The sequence below is a fragment of the Melospiza georgiana genome, chromosome 6, assembly GCF_028018845.1.
Source record: "Melospiza georgiana isolate bMelGeo1 chromosome 6, bMelGeo1.pri, whole genome shotgun sequence".
NCBI lineage: Eukaryota > Metazoa > Chordata > Aves > Passeriformes > Passerellidae > Melospiza > Melospiza georgiana.
In genome coordinates this window covers 33,418,061-33,440,360 of record NC_080435.1, presented here as the reverse complement: position 1 = coordinate 33,440,360, position 22,300 = coordinate 33,418,061, and the positions used below count along the sequence as shown (strand labels likewise).

Genomic DNA, 22,300 nt, shown 5'->3' with positions numbered 1-22,300 from the left:
GCCTGCTATTTTCAGGAGCTACTTTTATAAACATGCTAAATTTTCATCCTGTAATTATTTGCACCTTTTCTTGCAAGTCACTTGTAATGTGATTTCAGTCACATTTAGTGGCAATTCACTATCTTACACTTAGATATCTAAGGCCTACAATATTTCAGTTTGGATGATTCTCTTAATTTTGTCATCTTTGTCAACTTTTTCATGTTCCCACACCCTTTTATTGTGAGGGAGAATAAACAAGAATTCTCACCTTATTTCTCTGATGGTTTTGTATGTATTTAGCACATTCCTTACTACTTGCCTTTTGAAGTATAAGGTCTTAAATATTGGTCAGTTCATTACAAGCTGAGAATTTAAAAAGTACTTGGGTCTCTGCCTGCTTGTGTCCTAAACTAATCAATATAAGGACTGTACATTATCTAAGGAGAGACACATTCAGAAGAGGCTGTTATTGAATGTTCTTCATACTGTGAAATCCTTATGTAGAACACAGCCTTGATAATTAGTTACCAGTATTCAGTGCTCTTGTTATGAATTTAAGAGAGTTTGAAGACTTAGAGTAGGAATTAAGGAAAGCTTCTCCTGGATAACACAGTAGTGAATGTCTCCGTTCTCGGCCTGTTGTCTCTGCCTGGTTAGGCTTAGGATGGCCTTGAGGCAGCCCGCGCTCCAAAGGACGAAAGCACTCTTCAGATTTTTCGGTCTTCAACATTGTTTATTAATTCTTATCTACAAAGTTGTCTGCCAGCCTGACAGAGGTCTACCCAGCAAGACAGCCATGGGCACACTGACCTCCCTCTGGGCGGTCGTCTATTTTTATACTAAAAACTACGTATAAGATATTTACCTTTACCTTCCAGTACCTTTTACTTTTATTAACAAGTGCAGATTTAGTGTGAACGAATCCCAAAGTGCCAGCATCACCATCAAAGATGGATGATAAGAAGAAGAGCAGAAGGACAGGGCACGCCCTAATTCCTCCATCTTGCCTCCTAAGAACTCCCCTGTACCAAGATCCCAAAACCTGTGCTTTCACCCTGTGAATAATCAATTCCTTCACCACTTATTACCAAGTGATCCTCTCGTCCTCATATAGGTGGCACATCCCGTGCAGGGTCAAAATCCAACCACCAAGCACTCCTGGCAACATTCCAGGATTTCCGAGCCCCCCCAAGGGTTACCTCAGCAACTCTGGACATCAGGAGTGATGTGCTGAGTTCCCACATGAATATAGCAGGGAGTTAGTCCTAAAGCAGCAGATCATCACATGAAATCAGCACATAAGGCATTATTAGTCTGTGGAATTCGTTTCCACTTTAAGATGTTAATACTCTAATTTTGAGAATAATTCACAGATCTGCATCAAGTTTTATGTGGATACCAAAATACCCAAAGCTCTTACGAGAGACCAAAAAGTCAGGAAAGAATACTGAAGCTCATAGACCTAATACCCTACAGAGGACTCATTATTGTGGGGATATTTGTAAATTTTAGTAGTGAGAAAATAATTTGAATTTTTTATCCTCAGTCAGCAAAAGAAAAAAGTTTTGGTTTTTTAGTTTTCTAATCTAAGTTAACATTGTAAGTGGACATAAATTTGGGACTTCACCATAGTAACTTCTCTTACTTTGCCTTACTTTTCAGGTCCCACTGAAGTCAATCAGACACGTTAGTTTTCAGGATGAAGATGAAATTGTCAGAATAAACCCTCGTGACATTTTGATACGTCGTTATGCAGACTACAGGCATCCTGACATGTGGAAGAATGACCTGGAGAGGGATGATGCGGACTCAAATATACCATTTTCTAAATCAGACAGTAAAAAATCTGACTATTTATACCCATGTGGAGATGGAACTAAGTTGAATTCCCTAAAAGACTCAAAGAGTTCTGTGGTATTTAAAACTCAGCCTTCCTCATCAAAATTTAAAAACTCAAAAAGAAGAAAAGAGGATGGTGAGCGTTCCCGCTGTATATACTGCCAGGAAAGGTTTAATCATGAAGATAATGGCAGAGGAAAATGTCAAGATGCGCCAGATCCTATTAAAAGATGTATCTACCAAGTTAGTTGCATGCTTTGCGCAGAGAGCATGCTGTATCACTGCATGTCAGACTCTGAAGGAGATTTCTCTGATCCTTGCTCGTGTGACACTAGTGATGACAAGTTCTGCTTACGCTGGTTAGCACTGGTGGCGCTCTCGTTCATTGCTCCATGTATGTGCTGCTACCTCCCCTTGAGAGCATGCCATCACTGTGGTGAGGTGTGTGGGTGCTGTGGAGGAAAGCATAAAGCTGCAGGATGAATCAGTCTTGTGCCAAACAGAGCTGAAAAATCTTTGTTTCCAGGAAGCATCTAACTTGGATTTGTGGAAGCTTTTTGGCAAGCTGAAGGGAATCTTCTTTCACGTAAGAGATGCTTGATGTGGAGGAAGCAACGAGACTTGTCAGACCTTGGCATTTTACAAGTGCTAGCCACGCCTAACTATTTGCTTTGAGCACGTGGCATTTGTTGCAAGTTGTGAAGGAGATTTTGCGAAGGAAAGCCTGTTCTTATTACTGGCTATAAAATGAGTATATAAACTATGATTATACTAAAAGGGATTAACTTTTGCCACTTTGTACATTCATGGTTTAGGTGAGGGGGCTCTTTTAAAAGGATTAAAACTTATCTGAGGGGAAATTTTAACTAAAAGTGCACTAGTGACAGTTGATTTAAGATTAAGAAAAGTTAATACTCAGCTCAGCAAATGAGAAATGAAACTGATTTTAAGTGCAACTAAATCACTTATTAATAGTTTTTTGGAAGCAACTTTATGTATAAATAACAAATGTTTATATTTAACTAAATGTGTAAGGTACGAATTATTACTTGTTAAACTTTCCTTCCCTCTGATATAGTAGGTATGGACCATATCTACTGTCACATTCCATGGTAGTATTTTAAATAGTTAATTTAGTTGCATTTTTATTCCAGATGGACAAATTGATATTTTCAGTCCTGGTTCCCTTCAGCTACAGTTTGTGTTGAGTTGTATCCATGCATTCTGATAATCTAAAAACCTTTAAAATATTAATTATTCTAGTCTTGAGTGACCAATATTTTTTTTGTTAAGCACAGATGTAATTGTCTAAAATGTTCTTGTTAGAACATAACATTTATTTTTATATATAAATGACTTTGATTTCAACATAATAGCAAGAAGGACGTTGTTTCTGTTGTTCAACCAGCAAGTTGTTTTCTTTTGGGGTGTCCTCCAAAAATACTTTCTTGCATATTCAAATGTTCATTAAGCAAAAGGTACATTAAGGCAGTTGTAACAAATTGTCACCAGTGTTCTTGTTTATCCTTCTGTTAAACTAGGATCCTGTTCAGCTGTTTATCAAGTACTATGATTAAAACAAAAGATTAATAACAAAAGTGAAATTGTTTTCATTATTTTGAACCACAACTTTTTCTAATTTGAATGGGCAAGAACAAAAGTACTGTGTGTTTTTTTCAAAAAGAACAACAGAAGACTTAGCTTGAGAAATAAATTAAAGCCCAGGCAAAACTGAGTGAACTTCTTAATTGGGGAAATTTGAAGGCAGGGCTGGGGAGGGAGGCTGGAGAGTGCGTGTCTATGTATGTGTATGAGTGCTGGTATATTGTGTATGGTATTTCTTATGGTTTTGTACTTAGTAAGTCTAACTTTCAGGTAAGAATTAATCAATTAACCCACAGAGAATTTTTAAAAGCATTACATGTTGTGCTGTGTTATAAAATAAGAATCATTTACTACTTATTAAAAACATGTAAAACACTGAAAAAGTCATAATTCATTAGCAAACATGCCTGTTTGACATCTTGGCTGGAGTGGGACAGATTGTCTTTAATATACCCTTGTTCTTAAACACAGAACCAAATAAATTCATTTTAAAAATGCATTACTTTTCTGACTTACATGCATTTCTTCAATATATTTTGTGTAATTTTTTTTTGCATGTATCTGGCCCCTTAATTTTCCTTTGTAGCCCAGAAGTAAAATGAGCAAATGTATATAACTATCTGTCTGTAAAATACTTTTTAAAAGAAAACATTTATATTTATATTACAGCTTGACTTGACCACCTTGTGTACATAGATCATCTCAAAGTATTATTTCACATTGAAAAAGATGACAAATATCTTGATAACTATAGAAGTTATGGAAGAGCTTCTAGTTTTGTATTAAGAGTTGATTGGATGGCTGAAGTCCAAGAATATGACACAGTAGCAGCAGTCATGGTTTTTGGGTTTTTACTGTTTATGTATTTGAAAGCTGCTACTCTGGTTGGTTTTCATGCTTCACACATTTTCAGCTAAACTTGGTTGCCTAGAATAGACTGTTAACTTTAAAAACAACTTTCATTAAAAAATGGTGATGTTTTTCTAGTGAATGAGAGAATATTAATATTTGTAAGTGCTAAGTTCCTAATTGAAGGTGGAGAGGTATGAACAACCTAAGAAAAGAACTTGCTGGCTGTATAAGAAAATGCTATATAATCACACTGTATATATACTTCAGAAAGAAATTAGTTTTAGCAATTTCCTCTGAGCACTATACAACATAGTGAAACTCCTGGTCCTGTACTGTATTTTATATGACACATATACTTTAATATTTTTACTAAATGTGTGCATTAATATTTTCACCTTGCATTTAACCACTTTGCTGCTAAACTGTTTTCACCTTTTGCTTTTCTCTTTGAAGACTTGTATCATCTAAAACGGGCTTCTGAATGGGCCCATGCTCGCTTGTTCCTGTTGTGCAGCAAGTGTCAGCCAGCTTGCCTGGTTGGAGAGACCAAACAAATGCAGAGATCCGAGGTTGCATAAGGCTTGGTTTCAGTGGCAGGCACGTGTACATTTTCTCTGGTGCTAGGGATCTCGCCCACTGTTACATTTAGGAGATGAGCAGTGGAAGGCAGTGGAAGTAAACCCATTCCAGAACAGCTTGTTACATCCATACATCTTCTGGTTTTGGTGGCATGTAACATTCATTCCATCTCTTCTGAAATACTTTCTTGGGCATTTGGAAATAGAGAAATTTCTTCTCCGATCCATAATGCTTGCCCTTAACATCCGAGCTGTACTTTGTCGGGCATGTAGTATCAGAGCTTTGTGCTGCTTGGAGGGGACCCGAGCCTTTGGAAGCCGCCACTGAATGTTGAGTCCCTCGCTCGTTGAAAGCCTCGGTTACGGTGAAAGCCTCGGTTACGGTGAAAATCGTTTGCCCTTTGGGAGGGGGGAGCTAAGGGAGCGCGGCGCTCGGGCGCCATCTGCTGGGGAAAGCTCGGCGGCCTCAGGCGCCGCTCTTGGTGACACCGCGGTTAACGGGCTGTCCGTGCACGGCTTAAGGCGCACGGTTAGGGTGTGCTTTAGCCGTGAATTTACACAATACTCATTTGCAGTCTGACTGGGATACTTTAGCTCACCGTGCCTCTTAAGCTGCATTATTAATACTGAAGTAAAAAATCCTTTAGCTATATATTTTGTTAGGTTTAAATTTGTTGTGATGGCCTGTTACAGGAGCATAAGAACCAGGAATGAAATGAAAATTCCTTTGATTGTGTCATTGGGCTTCTAAGAAAAGGGGTTTATGATTATAATTATTTTATGTATTTCCCCTCTTGAAGTTCTTCCCACAGCAAAGGGATGGAGTTTTGATGCTCGTGCTGAGGGAATTTGGTCTTTTGTGATACAAATCAAGTTGTGAGTATGCACAGGTGGGTGTGTGCTCTCACACATGAAATGCAGTAGCTGTGAAGGATACACCAACAGCTGTGTGCATGGTTAAAGCAATATCTAGTGATAATCTACAATTATTATGGTAACTGTTTAGTAAACAGCACAACATCATAAAACTCTTCGAGAGCTTATAGAAGTTTCAGTCTTAACCAATGCAGTTTCCTCTAGAGAAGCAAATGTATTTTAAAGAATTGTGCATGCTGGAATATAACATTCCCATTTTGGATGAGTTCTCCTCAGAATGATATGTTTGTGTATATCTGAAGGGTGATGTTGAACACTTATGTAAATAATGCCCAGGTTTAAATTAGACTTTAAATCTTTTCCAAGCTTATGGCACAATGTGCAACCAGTACAGCTATACATTCATATTAGTAAAATGAAGATCAGGATTGCTGGCTGGCAAAAAAACCCCAAGAACTTTAACAAGATGCCTTATGGTACTATTAGTCCAGCATCTGGGTGGATAAAACTTGTTTACTTTGGTGCATTTACAAATATTAAGAGGGGTTGAGGAGGATGTTGGATTTTCATTTTGGTTTTTTTTCCCCCTGAAAGTTTCCCTTAATTGCAAAAGTTGTGGTTTGTTAAAGAAATCAAAGCATTTGGTGAAAAAGCAGCCTTCATGTTTAAAGCTGTGGTATAAGCTGTACATGGTTTCTCTTCTTTTGCTTGGTGCCATATGCTTTTCACCCTAATGACCTCAAAGTGCCTCATGTGTATATTGTTTCCATTAAACCTCAACTGCTATTTGTGTCTACTAAGTGATGTATAATTTAATTAACTCATCCCATAGGTGTTTGCATAAAGAATATGAATCTAGCTTGTTACTTTGAGTATATAATGTAAATATGTCTTTAAGTTTGTAACTGGTTTGTTACATCATGTCCTTCTAAGTTGCTGAAGTAGATAACACCATAAAAACCGTTTCAATGTTTTTTCCTGTAATTACATGATTAAAACTATATTGAAATGAAAAAATATGTTTTTCCATTCTGTGTTGGTATTGCTCAGAACAGTGCACATGAAATGTTGCAGCTCAAGAACAGAATAAAAAGAAGTAAATACAGGTATTACCTTCAAACTCCAACATCTTTCATTGTAGGAAGCATTTTTAAGAATTGCTGTAATGTTTTAAAGAAAAATGAGCTTATACCAGTTTGCTTTGTATGCACAGCAGTACTTGTTGACATCATGCTGAGGAGGTCAAGATTCCTTTACATAAAACATATATATCTGAATTCCCACTTGACCCCACCACAAAAATGTGTATCTCTGAATATAATTCTAACCTTGTGTAAGTTACAGAATAAGATACACACCAGAAACGGAAGGGAAATGAATCAGTCTATGAAGAAAAATGAACAAGTAGAAATCTGTGAGACTGTAATTTGAAAGTTCAGTGGTCAGGGTTTAGGATAGATTATTTTAAATTGAATTGTATTTGCCTCTAGGTTTTACAAATGCTTTCTTATTTGTTACAGCCAATAAAGTAATTCTTCCTGTTCATTTGATCGGTTGCTAACCTGAAGAATTTTTATTGCCAGGTGTAAATTTTACATGGACTATTAAGTGTAGATACTTGTGCTTTTAATTGATGATGTGAAAATGCACCTCTACCAGAGAAATGAAGCAGACAAATGAATTGAATGACGAATAAGGTGAAGAGCTAGTAGAGAAAACTATAGAACTATGTGAAAAACAAGTATGAGAAAGCAGTTCAGCATTAAATATGGTTTCATATGACTTAGAAACCTAGTGTTACATCTCACACAAATCTACCTTAATGTAATGATTAATGCATAATCTTCTGGCTTTGAACAAGAAAAAAGGATAAGTAAGGGGTACTTGTTCTTTTAATTTTCTTGTTGATTTCTTTTTCTCGCTCTTTTTTCTCTTTTTTTTTCTCTTTTTTTTTTCTTCTTGGCTTGTTTTTTTTTGGTTTGGGGGGTTTGTGGTGGTGGTGGATTTTGTGGGGGTTTTTGTTTCTTATTCCTTTTTTCCGTTATTCTTTTTTTCCTTACAGCTGAGTCAGTTGCTGGAGTTCACAGAGCTGGTGGCCAGTTTCTAAAGACAATTCACAAAAATATCCAAGTCATTTACCAACTAATACTCAGATTTTGTATCACTGTTTCTTGAGTCTTTTGGCTTACTGTTGTGGATCACTATGGGATCCTGTGCCAAAGACTTCAATCTGTAGTATTGTATCATCACTTCCATAATCTGAGAACACTGAGCTGTAATTTAAGAGTTTGGAAACAGACATAACAAGTAAATGAATGGCAATAAAAAATAATCCGCATTTTATACCTTTAATTTGAGAATGGACAGTGTGTATACACACACAATGGGATCTGACTTAATTGTGCTTTGAGTAATGTGTACTGTGAGTCACTAACAATACTTGGTTTTACCTAGAAGGAAAAGGAAAGAAACAGAGAAGTCAGTTCTTCAAGAAACTTGTATCTCTAGATATCCGTGCCCTGACTTGAGGGGTTTGGGAATATTTAAGACTATAATGTCTTTGTCAGAATAAGCTTCTCAGATTAATTGTGATTTCAGCTAAGTGGTGGTTTGGCAGACTCCAGGCACATCTCAGTACCCACCAAATTAAATCCAATGTTTTTAGCAATATGCAATTATCTGTGTCAGTTCGAGATAATGCAGAGGAAAAATTATTTCATGTTTGGCATTCGCTGCTTTTTTATTTTTTAAACCACCAACAAAAACCTCTTCTGCATTCTGATCTTGAGTAATATGAATCAAGGTAAGTAAGCTGACCAAATAATAAATGTTTGAAAGAAACACCCTTCTAAATGTAGACCCAGTACTGATCAATCAAATCTGTTCCTGTGGTAAGTGCTAAAAGTAGCTATAAGAAAGCCTGTTAAGATGATTAAACTTACTGTTGCATGTAAAACTGGCTTTGAGTTAGGGGCTAATCTTCCTTACTCCAATATTGCAACCTGCCAAACCATTCCTGTATGAGCTCTCTCCTTCCAGTACTACATTTGTAGGATACAAATGTATTTACAGCTGACACCTCCTAGCTCTCTGTGTAACTTGCCATTTTGTATCCCATGTAAACAGCAAGTGGTCTAGTGAACCACTTCTTTCAAACTGAAAATATGAAAATATTGTTTCTGTGAAGTAGAAGGGGGTTGTGCAAACATAGTGCCGCTGTCAGCAGTTATCAGTGCCCTTTGCTGGAGCTGGCTGTCTCTTTGTACCTGACAATGTGCTTTGGTGCTTTTCTGTTGTTGCTTTTATTGCCTGTGAGCGAAGTGTTACATTTCCTGTCTTTTCTCCATAACTTGTGCCCTTTTTCTTTCTGTGTGGTCTGAAGTTGTCTTCAGCTTTCTCTGCCAGTATATAAAGTTTTTACAGTCTCTGTGTGCATCTGATGATGATAGCTTCTAATTACTAAATGCCCATTGTAAATAGTATTTAAAAGTTGTATTGCAAGCCTCAAAAGAGTTTGAAATACTACATCACTCTTGAATATAGTAATGCTGAGAAGTTGTCTCCATTAAGTGGGCATTCAGCCACAGACTGACCAATCCAAAAACTGTTTTCCAAGTCTGATATGGTTTTACCTAAGTTTTCTTTTGTCTCTTACCTATTTGCATTTAACTGTTTATAAGATGGACAATGGGCTAGATTCTGCAAAACATTGGGAGACTCTTTTCAAGGGGAGCAAGAAAACTAAAACACTGAAACTCTAAACAACTGTTGGTTTGCTCTCTTGTCCTAAAAATCACATTGGTAATAGAGTTGAATAATTTTAACAGTTGTTAGAACTATGTTGAAACCAACGAGGTGGAACAAATTAGTTTGAGAAGGTTGTCACTGTTGGCCTTCAAGAGTACAAGAGACACTTGAGTCACCAGCTGTGCAGGATCCACTGTTCTTGTTTTCCATGACTCTACAGCTAAGTGTTAAAAATGCTGCTTATGAAGGAGAGAACTCTTTTTCTTTCAGGGCTACTTCTCTCATAAGAATAGTGAGTGACTCTTCCTGCTTCCTTGGGCTTAGTGGTCTTCTGTTAGTTCTTAGAAGCCTGGAAATTGGTGGAGACGTAAGAATGGTGATCCCTGCAAGGCAAAGAGGTACACTGTGGAACAGAGGTGAAATCACCTCCATTGAATCGGGATTAGAGAGGGGGAGAAGAGGAAGAGGAACATCATCTGGGTCCTGCTCACAAAATTATTCTCTTCAGGATGTGTTCACAAGTAATTTCAAACATTCTGAATACAGCTATGCAGCTTCTGACTTCCCCAGCACCTTTGAGCCTTTTTGTGTACCTGAATTAATAAGTAAAGTCTGATAGAGTCAAGGTCCTGGCTCTTCCATAACAGGGAGTGTTTCAGAAATCTGCCAAGTCCTAGTCCAGGACTCTCTACTTGGTGCATGTCTGGGATTTGCACAGATGAATAGCTAATTGACTGGTATTGAAGGCTGACTGCTGTCCAGACATTTCAATTAACAATGCTGTTCTAAAATAGCGGTGCTATCCAGACTTCTGATTAGTCTGTGGCAGACTTGCACAGATTTCTATAAGTTAGCTACATTAGTAAACTTATATTTCTAAAGTCATAGTTCTGAAGGCTTTAGTGCATTTGGAGCTGGTTGATCAAAGAAGTGATGAGTCTCCATCCTCTGAGACATTCAGAATTCACTGAGGCAGGTCCCTGAGTAATCTGTTTAAGCTGACCCTGCTTTGGGCATTTGAGGTTGGACTTAGATGATCTCCAGAATTCACTTACTGCATCAGAAATTCTGTGGTTTTTCAAGAAAATGATGAATTTTGAAGAAGCAAGATAGTTTCAGAATAAGTGATGTGATTTTCTGCCTGCTAAACCTGATCTCTAATTTTGAGGCAAATCCTACCGTTAATGCTTGAATATTTCAAGTTACGATCAAAGAATTGTCATTTTAGTCATGTCATCATTATAACTCAATGTTTTTCACTGTCAATTATTAAAATATGAATATATTTCATGAACAAAGGCTTTTCAATATAAGTAATCGGTATTAGCATGGTATTGAGGTGAGGGGGAAAGCTAAGTGTTAGTAAGCTTAAAACTATTCACAGGTGTTTGCATAAGTACTGAACAGTGGCTTCACATGCTCTTTTGGCACAAAAATGTTTTCACAGAGTTGCTAACTTCAAGATAGTTTAGTTAAAAAAATCAGAACCTCCAAACCTTTTCCAGATTACCAATCTATCTTAAAAGCACCTCTAAATCCTGGCTGGAATCTGGGGCCTGAACAGCCAGGTAAAAATTCCTGTGCACAGTATATTAGGGGGGCACACGCATCTGCTCAGGCTGAAGCATCAGCAGCAGGGTGACACTGGACGTGGGTGAGTATGGGCAGAGCTGGCAGCTAGTCAGTGAATCTGGGACCCTGTTTCTACTACAAAATTTAAACTGTTCTTAGGAGCCAGAGCCAGAGGATGGGTGGGGACTTGAGAAGACTGAGTCATTCCCCTTCATGCCACTACTAAAAAATCAAAGTAATGTCAGTGCACACAAATATTCATCCTGTTTTTAGTTAGACATTTTTGAAAGTGGTTACTAGAATAGATTTTAACTATGTAATTGCCAGTTCACATTTCCTAGTCCCATTTCTCTTTTATGAAGTTTAGAAAAATGAAATATTCTAAAAACTTTGGCCCTTTTTGTGTTTCTGGAAAATTCACAAGTATCTGAACTGCATAGTTTGCTTGTTGCCAATGGAGTCCTGCTAGTTTACCTCCAGCCAGCAGTGAGGTGGTAAGTCTGGCTCATCAGCTTACTCAATAACATGCTGATCGTGACTCAAGTCCTTCCTGCACTATCCTTGATGACTTCATGCTCACTGTAGCTTTTCTCTCCATTAATCTACCACTGTCTCCAAGGTTTCTCTTCCCTTTAGACCAGTCACATCTTTGCTTTCCCCTTAGTCCTCATTTGCTCAGCCTGATACCTCTGAACTGGCTCACATTCATGAATGTGGTGGCAGTTCTCACTACTGAGAGTATTTTCCTCCAATGTTTATTAATTGTAAATATAATTTATTGGTAAAAGATGCTGTGAGGCTTTACAGTAGTGTAAGGAAAGTAGAAGGATTCTGCCCCAAGATCAAATTAAAAATCTACTCCTCCCATAAGGTGGGAAGTAAGCTAAGGGAGGGTGGGAGTGAATATGTTGGTTGTACTTTTCCATGCTATCACTCCTCAGTTTTGCAGTAATATATCTTTGGCTCCAGAGTTAGAGTGTAAGACTCACTTTGACTTCACACCCTGAATGTGTGGCCCAGATGTATCTACTGAAACTCCTTCACTGCAGCAGTTATCTCCATTCCCTCTGAATCTCTTTAACATAAACATTTACATTTAGAGGGAAAAGTAGAGTGAGAACATTAACAGATCTGTATTGTAACAGTTTGTTAGGACAGTTCCAGTTATTATTGGAATAATTTAGAAAATGCTCAACCAGTTGACTTGTACATTTCTAGACAACATAGAATACTTTCTTCCAAACTTACCTTTACAATGTGCTTTGCCCAGAGCAGGTATTCCCAATTGGCTATATATCTGCTGAAGAATGAGACAGAAGTCAGCTTTAAACAAAACCCTGGGGACAGGCTTCAGTTACATCTTGAGTTCAAAGCTGCCTGTACTAGGAAACAGCTTATTTCAAGTCCTTGCTCCCTTCATTTGTATATTTTTTCACTCTTTTCTTAAGGGCTTGCACTTGGGAATCTACTTTTGATCTCCTGAGGAAGATATAGAAGCCTTACCATTCATAAAGCAGGCAATCAAAAGGTTATACATTGGAATCTTTTTGTAGACTTGGACAGAACACCACCTGGCCTTGCTCCCTGATTGATAAAGTAGCATGTACTAACTCAGCAATGGGTTGTATATTAGTGTTGTTTGCCCACAAATGACCTTTAAAAAATGTAGGCTTCCTTATCAGGCTATTGGCTAAAGAACTGTCCCTTGCAAGACATCAAAGTGATACAGATTTATAAATAGACAAACTAGGTCCTGCTATGTGTGTGGACCTCTTCTGGGATTGTTTGCCTTCTAAAAGTTTTGAGTAGGTGAAAAAATCTCACTTTGTGTAATGAATGATTGTACTGTAGAAAAGATCTTTGAGCCTGCCCAGTTTAAAGCTGTGTGTGTGGCAACTGGATGTAAGAACATTTAAATGGAACAGCTCCCACGTGTTGCAAAGGTCATTTAGGAAAGGCTGACATCATTAATGACTCATGTCTGCAAAAACACAGCAACTGACATACTATCACAACATCACTTGAGATGAAAGTCTTGGCTGTCAGAGCATTTGGAGAACACACTGCCAGGACTTGGTGGAACTTTGACATCTGTGATGCAGCCCAAGAGGAATTTCAGGTTACATATTTACATGGATGATTGGATGGCACCTCATCAGCTGCAGTTGCCTTGCAATAATCTTTTCTTCCCTATTTCCACTACATGGTGCTGTAAATGCTTAACTATATCTCTGACTTTGAAGTTCAATTCTACTTGCAGTACTTTCACCAGCTACTGACATGCTTGGATAGTCACTTACTAGACTTCAAACAACTTCTGAAATGTGGCTGGTAGCGACATGCTAATAGAAGTTCCACTGAGTTCTTTTCTTCCTTTTTTGGACAGTAAGCAACTTGTCAATAACACATCTACAGTGACAGTTTTAAAGAAGATCTTGATAGATTGTCAGTTCACTCTTACCTTGATTTCTTACAAAAGTGGAGAAAGCTAGTAAAGAGGTAGGTATCAACAGGTGCTGCTTAGTGTCAGTAGTCATAGTCTAGCTATGTCATTTATAGATATAGATAGATTACAGCTATGTTATTCAAAAGCCTGCCATGTCATCATGTCGATCAGCACAATACCTGAAAACTTACTTTTGTCTTGATACTGACTGTTAAATCACAGCTGACAGTAATTTGTGATGTCAAATCAGGACTGAAGCAAAGATCTTTCCCTAATATGGTTTTTCTTTGTAGTATCCTCCAAGTCAACTATATGTTTGAATATAGGAACTTACAGTGATCATAGATCTCAGGAATTCAGAATATAACATTGCTTAAAATCTTAACTGAACTCATATACAATGTGGTGAATGCCCAGGATTGCTGAGTGGACGGTCTTAGTTTCATCCAAAAACTCATGCTTGCTGAAGACATTTTGTCCATCCAATATGTATGGCAGTGAACAAGCAGCAGGTAATCAGGCAGCTAGATAACATGTAAGCAATGTCCCACAGTGGTTTATTGACAGTCCTCTTCAGGTGAAATAGCTCCAGATGAGTTATTGATGGCTGATGGTACACGTAGTCTAGTGTAAGTTCATTTCAATATTTTCAAGCCATTAGCTGACCAGAATGAGAAAGCTGAGCTGTGGTTTACCTTAGCAGCTTGGTATTCAGCCTTGCTCAACCCTGCATTAGTTCTGCTCATCTGTTTAACTCAAACACAGTAATTTCAGCTCTTCTACCAACATAAATATTGCATGCAGCACTCTGCAGAGGCATGGCATGAAAAGTTTCTTTTCAGCTGAGCAGAGCTTAGTGAACCACAGCATGTCCCAAGGAATGGCAAATACATCCAGCCTGATGCTGAAGCAAATTGTGGTATCTTAAGCAAAATCTCCATAGCCAGGTAAAAAAATTGTGGTGTCTCAAGCAAATTCTCCACAGCCAGGAGATTCTGCTTCTCTCCTACCAGCAAATACATCCTAGAAAAGTGTTTTGGGTTGTTTTATGGTTTTTTCTCTCTTATTCTCAGTCACTTGTTTGCTTGCATACATTGTTCCCTGAGCAGCAAGTTTAGGCTTTTAATGCTGCTTGCTGCCTGTAGCTTTAGAAAAGCACCAGCTTTGTGAATATATGTAGAAGTGCCTCATCTACATGCACACTGCTCTAGAGTTCTTTGGACAGGGTCAAGGACAGCTCTTTAGGAGATCTGTTTTAAGCCTGAATCTTCAGCAGCAAACATCAGGGGAGAACATGATCAGTATCACTTGTAGTCTTGCAGGTTCCTGTGCTGTGACTTGAAGCCCCCTGATGCTTTTTTGTTAATCTGGCAGTGACAGAGTTACACCTCATCTCATCACCATTCACCTCAATGATGAAATAGCCAATCTTGTGCTAAAATGAACAAACCATGACAGTTTTCTTCCAATCATCACCTAGGAGCAAGCAGAAAAAAAATTGCCTAAAAAGGTACTCCTAAAAATGTTTCGGGAAAGAAGGAGCATATAAAAAGGTTTTCTTCAATAATATCACACATAATATCTTCAGCTGTCAGGTTAGAGGGCAATGTACCTTCCGCCTGAGGTCCCAGCAGAGGAAATTGATCAATTCCTTTTGAAATGCTGGAATGTGATTAGTTAGGCTTCCTGATCTTATATTCTTCTTCTCCTCCTTACACCATCTTTTCTTCTTATCTCAGAACTTCCATTGTGACCACACTCACCATTTAGTATTTCCATTATTTCATTACATTAATAAGCACTATCTGCACAGCTTCAAATGCTGCAAAGCTAATCTAGCTTTCCACCACTCCCCTTACACATCCTGACAGGCCAGGTGGGAACCCCTTACCTGCTTCCCATGCCAGCAAACATCCCAAACACCTGATCTTTAGCAGTTAATCTTCATCTTTAGAAGCTGGATTACAACCTGGAGAACAGCCCTGTAAATGTGTGACCCTCCTGTGCATTGGGTTCCAACGACCCTCTTGTGCTCTGGTTTTAGCTCGCCTTCAGACTGGTTGTCCAAATTCCACTTTCCCTCTTTGTTTGGTCCAGTACATCTATTCCAGCTGGTAACAGGCCTCTGAGTTGGTCACTGCTCAATGAATGAACCACATTGATAATGTTTTTGTAAGTTGCATGGAGAAACCCTGTTGTGCTTTTCCTCCCTTACTCCCTCTGCTGTAAGAATCTTGCATAAATTTTAGTGTCACTTAGTCACACATGAATAAGACTCTTTCAGTACCAGGGGAGAAAAAGTCATTGAAAGGCCAGTTACAAAAAAAATTTAATATCCCTTAAATCTAGTAGAAATATATAAATTTTTTAAACTAGATCAGCCCTTTAGCTAGTAGAACTTATTATTTAGGCACTGTTATTGTGCCTTACATTTTGAGTAAAGCAAAACTGCATGGGTTACAATGGAATTATTTATGGAATGAGGAATGTCAACAGAAAAACACACTGAATATTTCAAAAACTGCTTTAACCCATAAGTGGTTAACATTAACATTTGTTTAGTGCCAATGAAGTTAAATTTATGTGGCACGTAATTTAGGAAATTGAGTAGGCAGAGAGCTGGTAGATGCCTTTTTAGTTAAAAAAAAAAAAAAGTTCATTTTCCATTAAACGCTCACACATTTGTCATAGCAACCTTGAAGGTGGCCATAATGCTAAGCAAAATAAACAGTCCTAGCATAATGTTCACTGCAATAACATGTCTCATGAGCTAGTTCAGTACTCCTTTTTATTACCTTATTTTCATTGCTCATTCACTGTGTTGGAGTTCTGTTTTGTGGTTTAATCATTATTACATCATTTTCCTTTCTTAATTTAAAGGTGCTGCCCTTTTCCTGTCATTCCATGACACCTCTTTACTACATGCACGTATCCCTCTTAATATTTATTTTTTTTTTATTTCTTAACAGTGAGTTCTTTACTCTATTAGTTCTCAATAAAGACTAAGAGTTGGGTATTTTTTTACAAATCTAATTAGACTCTGCTCTGTCATTAGGAGGAAAAATACAACAAGAAGGGCAACAGTAAAAGGGCAATACAGTTAAAAAAGTATGACAATACAAAATGCATAGAAAGGTTCTTCAAAGTCTATAATAGTGACATCTGTGCATAACAAAAAGTTCAAATATTTATAGCTTATTCTCATCAATTTCATGAATCATGGACAAAGCACCCAATATTTTGCACAAATTCTGAGTTTAAAGTAGAAAATCTGTTCTCTATTCCAGCAGTCTTTTCTTCTTCTTCTTCCTTTTGGAGATGAAGATATGTAGGTAAAATTGAGCAGAACAACATATTAGAGATTTGCAGCAGATGGAAAATTTCTCTTCTGTGTGTCTTTCCTGTCGTTCCTAATATACTCAGGAAAATCCCCACTGACTCTCCCTGGGGATGGCCAACTGCCAGGGCAGGACTGAACAGGGACAAGGATTCAGGGCTACCAGCTGGTTTTAGCATTTTACCCCTTAACAGCTGATGTATTGAAATAACTAAACAGTTCATTCTTAAGTAACATATACGTACTACATAAGCAGAAAAAATTAAAATACTGTATTGCCCTTTTCCCTTGGTAGAACATGCTAGTTCATCATTCAGGTGAATATTTTAATCAGGTAATCATCCTCATCTGAGAGCTGAAATTTAGTTTATCTCAGATAACTTAGGTAGATAAAGAATACTCACTTTTCAAAAATCCTTCTGAGATTCCCATTTACTCAATTCTGAGTTAATTAATGAAAAATAAGTAGGTTTGTTTTTTTGGAGTTTTTTTTTTTTTGAAGTCTCATATTGTCCATTCTCTGATACTCTCTTCAGGCCTGTGTATAAAGGTATGAAGAAATGGCCTTTGAGACATCTAAAGTACCTCTTATGATATTTAGCCACAGTGCCATTCTCATGGAAAGTGTATCTAAAAATGATGTAAAATCCTCCAGGATTAATGAAGAGCAGAAGGAAACAACAGAATGATCAGAAATCAAATTTGCTGATACATCATAGATATTTGCTTTATAAAATGACAAAGAAAATGTTACAAATTCTTCTCCCAAACCAAAAATATAATCCAAATTAAATGTACTTATTCCCAGGAGCTTTTCCCTGGTGCTGATGCTTCAGCAAGGTTCTTTTCACTTAACTGTCTGCACTGAAATTTGATATCATAGTTATTGCAATAGTTGTGTGGCTTTTCTCTTTTCTCACTAATCCACCTCTCTCTGTGCAATGCTCAGGTACCAGAATAAAAGGGAGGAAATGCCATTAGGCAAAGCTTATTTCCAAAGGTCCATCTGTGTGAGAAAGCTCTGCTTGCAGGAGTGTAGATTGGGTCAATTTTGGATAAAGCATGAAAAATTATTTATGGAATTAGATTTGAGTATATAAGCCCTAACCTTTTCATGCAATGATTTTCTGAAAAAAAATAAGATTAACTAAGAACTGATGGGCTAATGCTGTTTGTATTTGTTTTGTGACGTTAATTAGGTTTACATGATTGTTTGCCATTTACCTCAGACCACAGGATTAACTAAATGCCTTCCTATTGACTCCCTCATCAGAATTTTATCACTGCTTTTTCCAGGCAGTATTATTACATACAACATTTACTTTAATTCCCCTCAAATATTGAATAATTACTGTATTCATTATATAATGCATTTACTCTTAAGAGTCATGAAGTCATGAACTCATTTTAAGGACTGAGAAAAAGAAGCAAATACAAAATTATTATGGGCAAGACATGCTGTCTGCCTCAGCAGTCAGTTTAATGTCTGTCATGGAGAAATGTATTTTCAAGGCCAATTGTGGCACAAGTATTTTTAACTTGCCCTTGCTTACACTGGTTTAAATCTGGAATAACTCACTAAAGTTAGAGAGTAGAAGCCTGGATGAATTCCACAAAGTGAGAAATTATTTTGGCTGCTAGCATATAAAACTAAAGCTGTTAATCTTCCTTTTGATTCTCAAATTGGTCATTTCTATATAAATGTTTACTACAATTGTAGAATCTAGGAAGAAACTTACTTAATATTTTGGTTTGAAAATTTATTTTTTCCAGCTGAAATCTATATTTCAAGAAAATGTCTGATTCTGTCAAGTGCATTAACCTGCCCCCCTTTCTGTACAGCTGTACAGCCTCTACACTTCCCACTGTTACCAAGTGGTTTCCTTTACAATACTTCCAGGAGGTGTTCCCTTGTAATGGACAGCCAACTGCATCTCACAGGGACTGTGAGCCAAATTAGGAGCAAGGACCTTTTTCCTCAGGTGTTTCTGTAGGCACTTGCAGACACATTCAGTTACTTTATCTACTCCACACTAAAAAGCACCTGAAATCACTCAGTGCATAATATTTCACCTGTGAATTTACATTATATATTGGCTGGACATACAGATGCAATCATATCAAACAGCAAGTTGCTGGGCAGCCCCAGGGATCTGGCAGGATTCACAAAACAAAGGTTCCTCATAATTTATCTATGATTCTTGATTTACTAACTAAAATTCTCCAGTAAGGAGGGTGTGTGAATCAGTCCCAGAAGTTCAGCCTGTCTGAGTAACCCCTTGGGCTTCGAGTGCCAGGCTTGGACCCCAGCAGTGCTGGTGTCAGTGCTCCTAAGTGATGGTGATTGTTCCATCCACCAGGCTCTCTGAAAATTTTTTTTAGTGCAATTCTTTCTTTTTTTAAATTATTTTCTTTTATTCTATTCTTTCTATAGAATAAATATTTGCTGTGTCAAAAAGGCACATTTCCAAGGCATGCAGCTAGGTAGGGGTAAGCTTAATTCTAGAAATTTGTCAGTAAAATAAATTTATTCATAACTGATTGCCTGAGAAAGCCTCAGCCTGCAGCCTGATGGCTTGGGGAAGGGACGTGGTGGGGGCTGTGGCTGGGGACACGGAGCAGGGATGGCAGGTGGGGTAGGGTGACACATGATGGGCCGATGGGGCTTGGCAGACAGATGTGGGGGCATGACCTGAGGGGTGGGACCAAAGGCTGCACAGTACAGGTTCAAATTTGGATCTCCCACAATACAGAAAATGAAGAAATAGTGAGTTAGAACATAAAACCTCCATCCTTCTTTTCTTAGTGATTAAGAAACACAATTTGACTGTTACTTAGTACAACAGCAACCCTTGGACCCTTGCCTGTCCCTTGGTATTTCCCGGTGGATAACTAAGCTATATCTTGCTCATATCAGTTTTATGAGCTTTACCCTTCCACACCTAAGACTTTTCATGCTTTATGAAAGATAAGTTGGGGTTTCACATCACTGCATTGCAGCTGGTAGCATGCCAAACCCAGGTGGAAGACTTAGGCCCTGCCATTAATTTGTCTTCAAGAAAACTGATAGAGCTGAAAACTGGCCCAGAAAGTGCTCCAGCATGTTATCTTGACTCCTCCCTTCTGTCCACCATGTTCTTCTTCTTGAAACGCAGCAGTGTCTTGGTGGAATCACCAACTAAACCAACTCCTTCCACCTAAAAATACTTTTTCACTATCTTTATGTTTTAATAGAGAGCAAGGAGCACCAGCTCCATGTTAGAAAGGAGTAGTGAAAGGATCTCTGAGTGCCTACAAGGTGTACTCAAATTGTCTTAAAGGAGCTTTTCCATTGTCACCACTGGGCCATTGACAACTTACATGCTTTGTATGTACTGTGACTTGTAACAGAGAGCTTCCTGTCTTGCAAGATGCCCAACTCTTCATTTAGGAAAAGAAATAGGAAACAGCATACCCTAAAGTTTGGTCATGTCTCAGCACTACTTACTTTTTATTCCTATTTATGCCTGGAAATCTTCTAGGTAGGTTGGTGTCTAAATGGGTGCCTATATTGCGAAAAAATAAAATAAGGATGAGCAAAACCTCCTACAAAAGAAGTCCTAAATAGTACCGATGTGTTAGAGATGTCCCTTAAAGTTCATAACAAATAAGGAGAATTATAATTTGGGAAGGTCAGCATCAGGAGCTAACATAAAATATATTGAAAGTAAATTATAAAATTGATGAATTATACAATTGATAAATTATTGATAAAATGGGGTTTTTAAAGACTGTTAAGGAATATCATTCCCAGATAAGTACCTAAATGGATCTAAATGCAACATGTAGCTCTGTGCATGGGCCTTACAATGAAATTCAGCTGTGAAGCATAATTTGTTTTTCTTGCTACATGATATTTTGCTGCAGAAGCCAGATCTATTGAAGCAAGCCCCTCTATGAACACACCTGAACTCAAAGACGAGTTAGAAAATAAGGGGCAAAACGTCTATTTTCAAGTAAATCTAAGTAGAATTGTGAACAGCTTGAATTGAATATATAGTTTTTCCCCCAGATGTTTTTTCCACTGCACCAAGGGAAGGCTGCATAACAATCACCATCTACAAAACCGTTCTATGTATATACATTGTGTGTGTAGGTACTATACAGAGCACCATGTACTGACATAAAGTGCTGTAATTCTCTTCCTTCCTAAATTATCTTTATTGCAGCTCATAACTGTTTTGAGGTTTTAGTTTTGCTACACCCCACAGCCTGTCTTTGATTTAGATATGTCTTCCAACTCTAATTCACACTGTAAAATGCAAAAGGATCATGAGGCAAATAAAATTATGTTAGGAAGTAATCAGACTAAGGACTTTCTGTGTCTCCAGCCAGCACACCCTGAATGTGATGATTTCTGTGAATAATCTTATCATGTGTATTGTAATAAAAATGTGAATTAAAAAAAATTAACCTTGTATTGGCAGAGAATAAAAAAATGCATTTGCAGAGGCCATAATCTTTCTTTCATTTTCTCAGTCTGAGTAATTTACATCAAATCCCAGCTTGGATTAATTCATCTTTAATCACAGTAGTCAATTTTGCCTGCTCACAGGAAGAAAACCTAGAAAGTAATATATTACATGTATCACTTTATCTGCCTCTCCTGTTAAAGTGAGTTTAAAGGTTTTAGTAGACTGAGAGCTGTTGATTAGGTACCTCTGTCCTCACTTCCCTCAACAAGAGGAAGCAGTTTATTTTGCAGTTTTTATTCTTCTGGCTTCACCACAGTGAAGTTGAATTTCCAGACTGCTTGTGCTGATTTCCTTGCTGTCACCATCCAGACATGAGCTGCTGTGCCTAAAGTGGCTCAGAGAGCAGTAGTCTGCTGATGGGAGATACTGCAGCTATGTGAGAGCTGCAGAGAGCTCTGGGGCATCATCAGTGCTTCTATCAGAGGGTTTTCCCCCCCAGTTTTATAGAACTGAAATGCAGATTCACAGAAAGAAGGTATGAATGACAAAGATGTCTTGGAAATAGAAAGGAAGTACAGTCTTCCTTATTTCTCTGCTCTGTAGTAGAATTATATTTTTTTTTAATATCAAATAAAACAATAAAGGGAGCAAGAAAAACAGATTTTTTCCCCCTCATCTGTGTCATTCAGCCATTACTTATTTGGTGTATGAATTACCAATGCAAATAGTGAGAGGGAGAGGAGTATTTACAGAGTAGCTGGAGGATTTGTGGAAGCGGTCGCGCACACAGGGTGACAGTGCCTTGGTTTCACCCACATTGCTCCCTGTGCTCAGTCCCAGAGCCCCCAGATTTCTGAGGAGCAGCCATATGCTTAGGGAGAGGGGAACTGATGCTGCTCAGACAGGATTTGGGGCTGGTTTTTCTTCTGTGCTCTCAGACAGAGATCTCCTTGAGGACAAGCTGGGCTTAGGTGGCTGCACAATTTCACTGTATTTCCTAAGTGATTTTTGC

At 37.9% G+C, this 22,300-nt stretch overlaps 1 protein-coding gene across 1 annotated transcript in view; it reads left to right on the top strand.

Moving 5' to 3' along the window:
- Positions 1-5,792, top strand: part of SPRED1 (sprouty related EVH1 domain containing 1) — a 61,279-nt gene extending 55,487 nt beyond the window's left edge. The window contains exon 6 of the mRNA XM_058026005.1: positions 1,645-5,792. Coding sequence (XP_057881988.1) covers positions 1,645-2,304 — 660 coding nt within the window. The 3' untranslated portion in view covers positions 2,305-5,792. The remainder of the gene's footprint in view (positions 1-1,644) is intronic.
- The last annotated feature ends 16,508 nt before the right edge of the window (positions 5,793-22,300 follow it).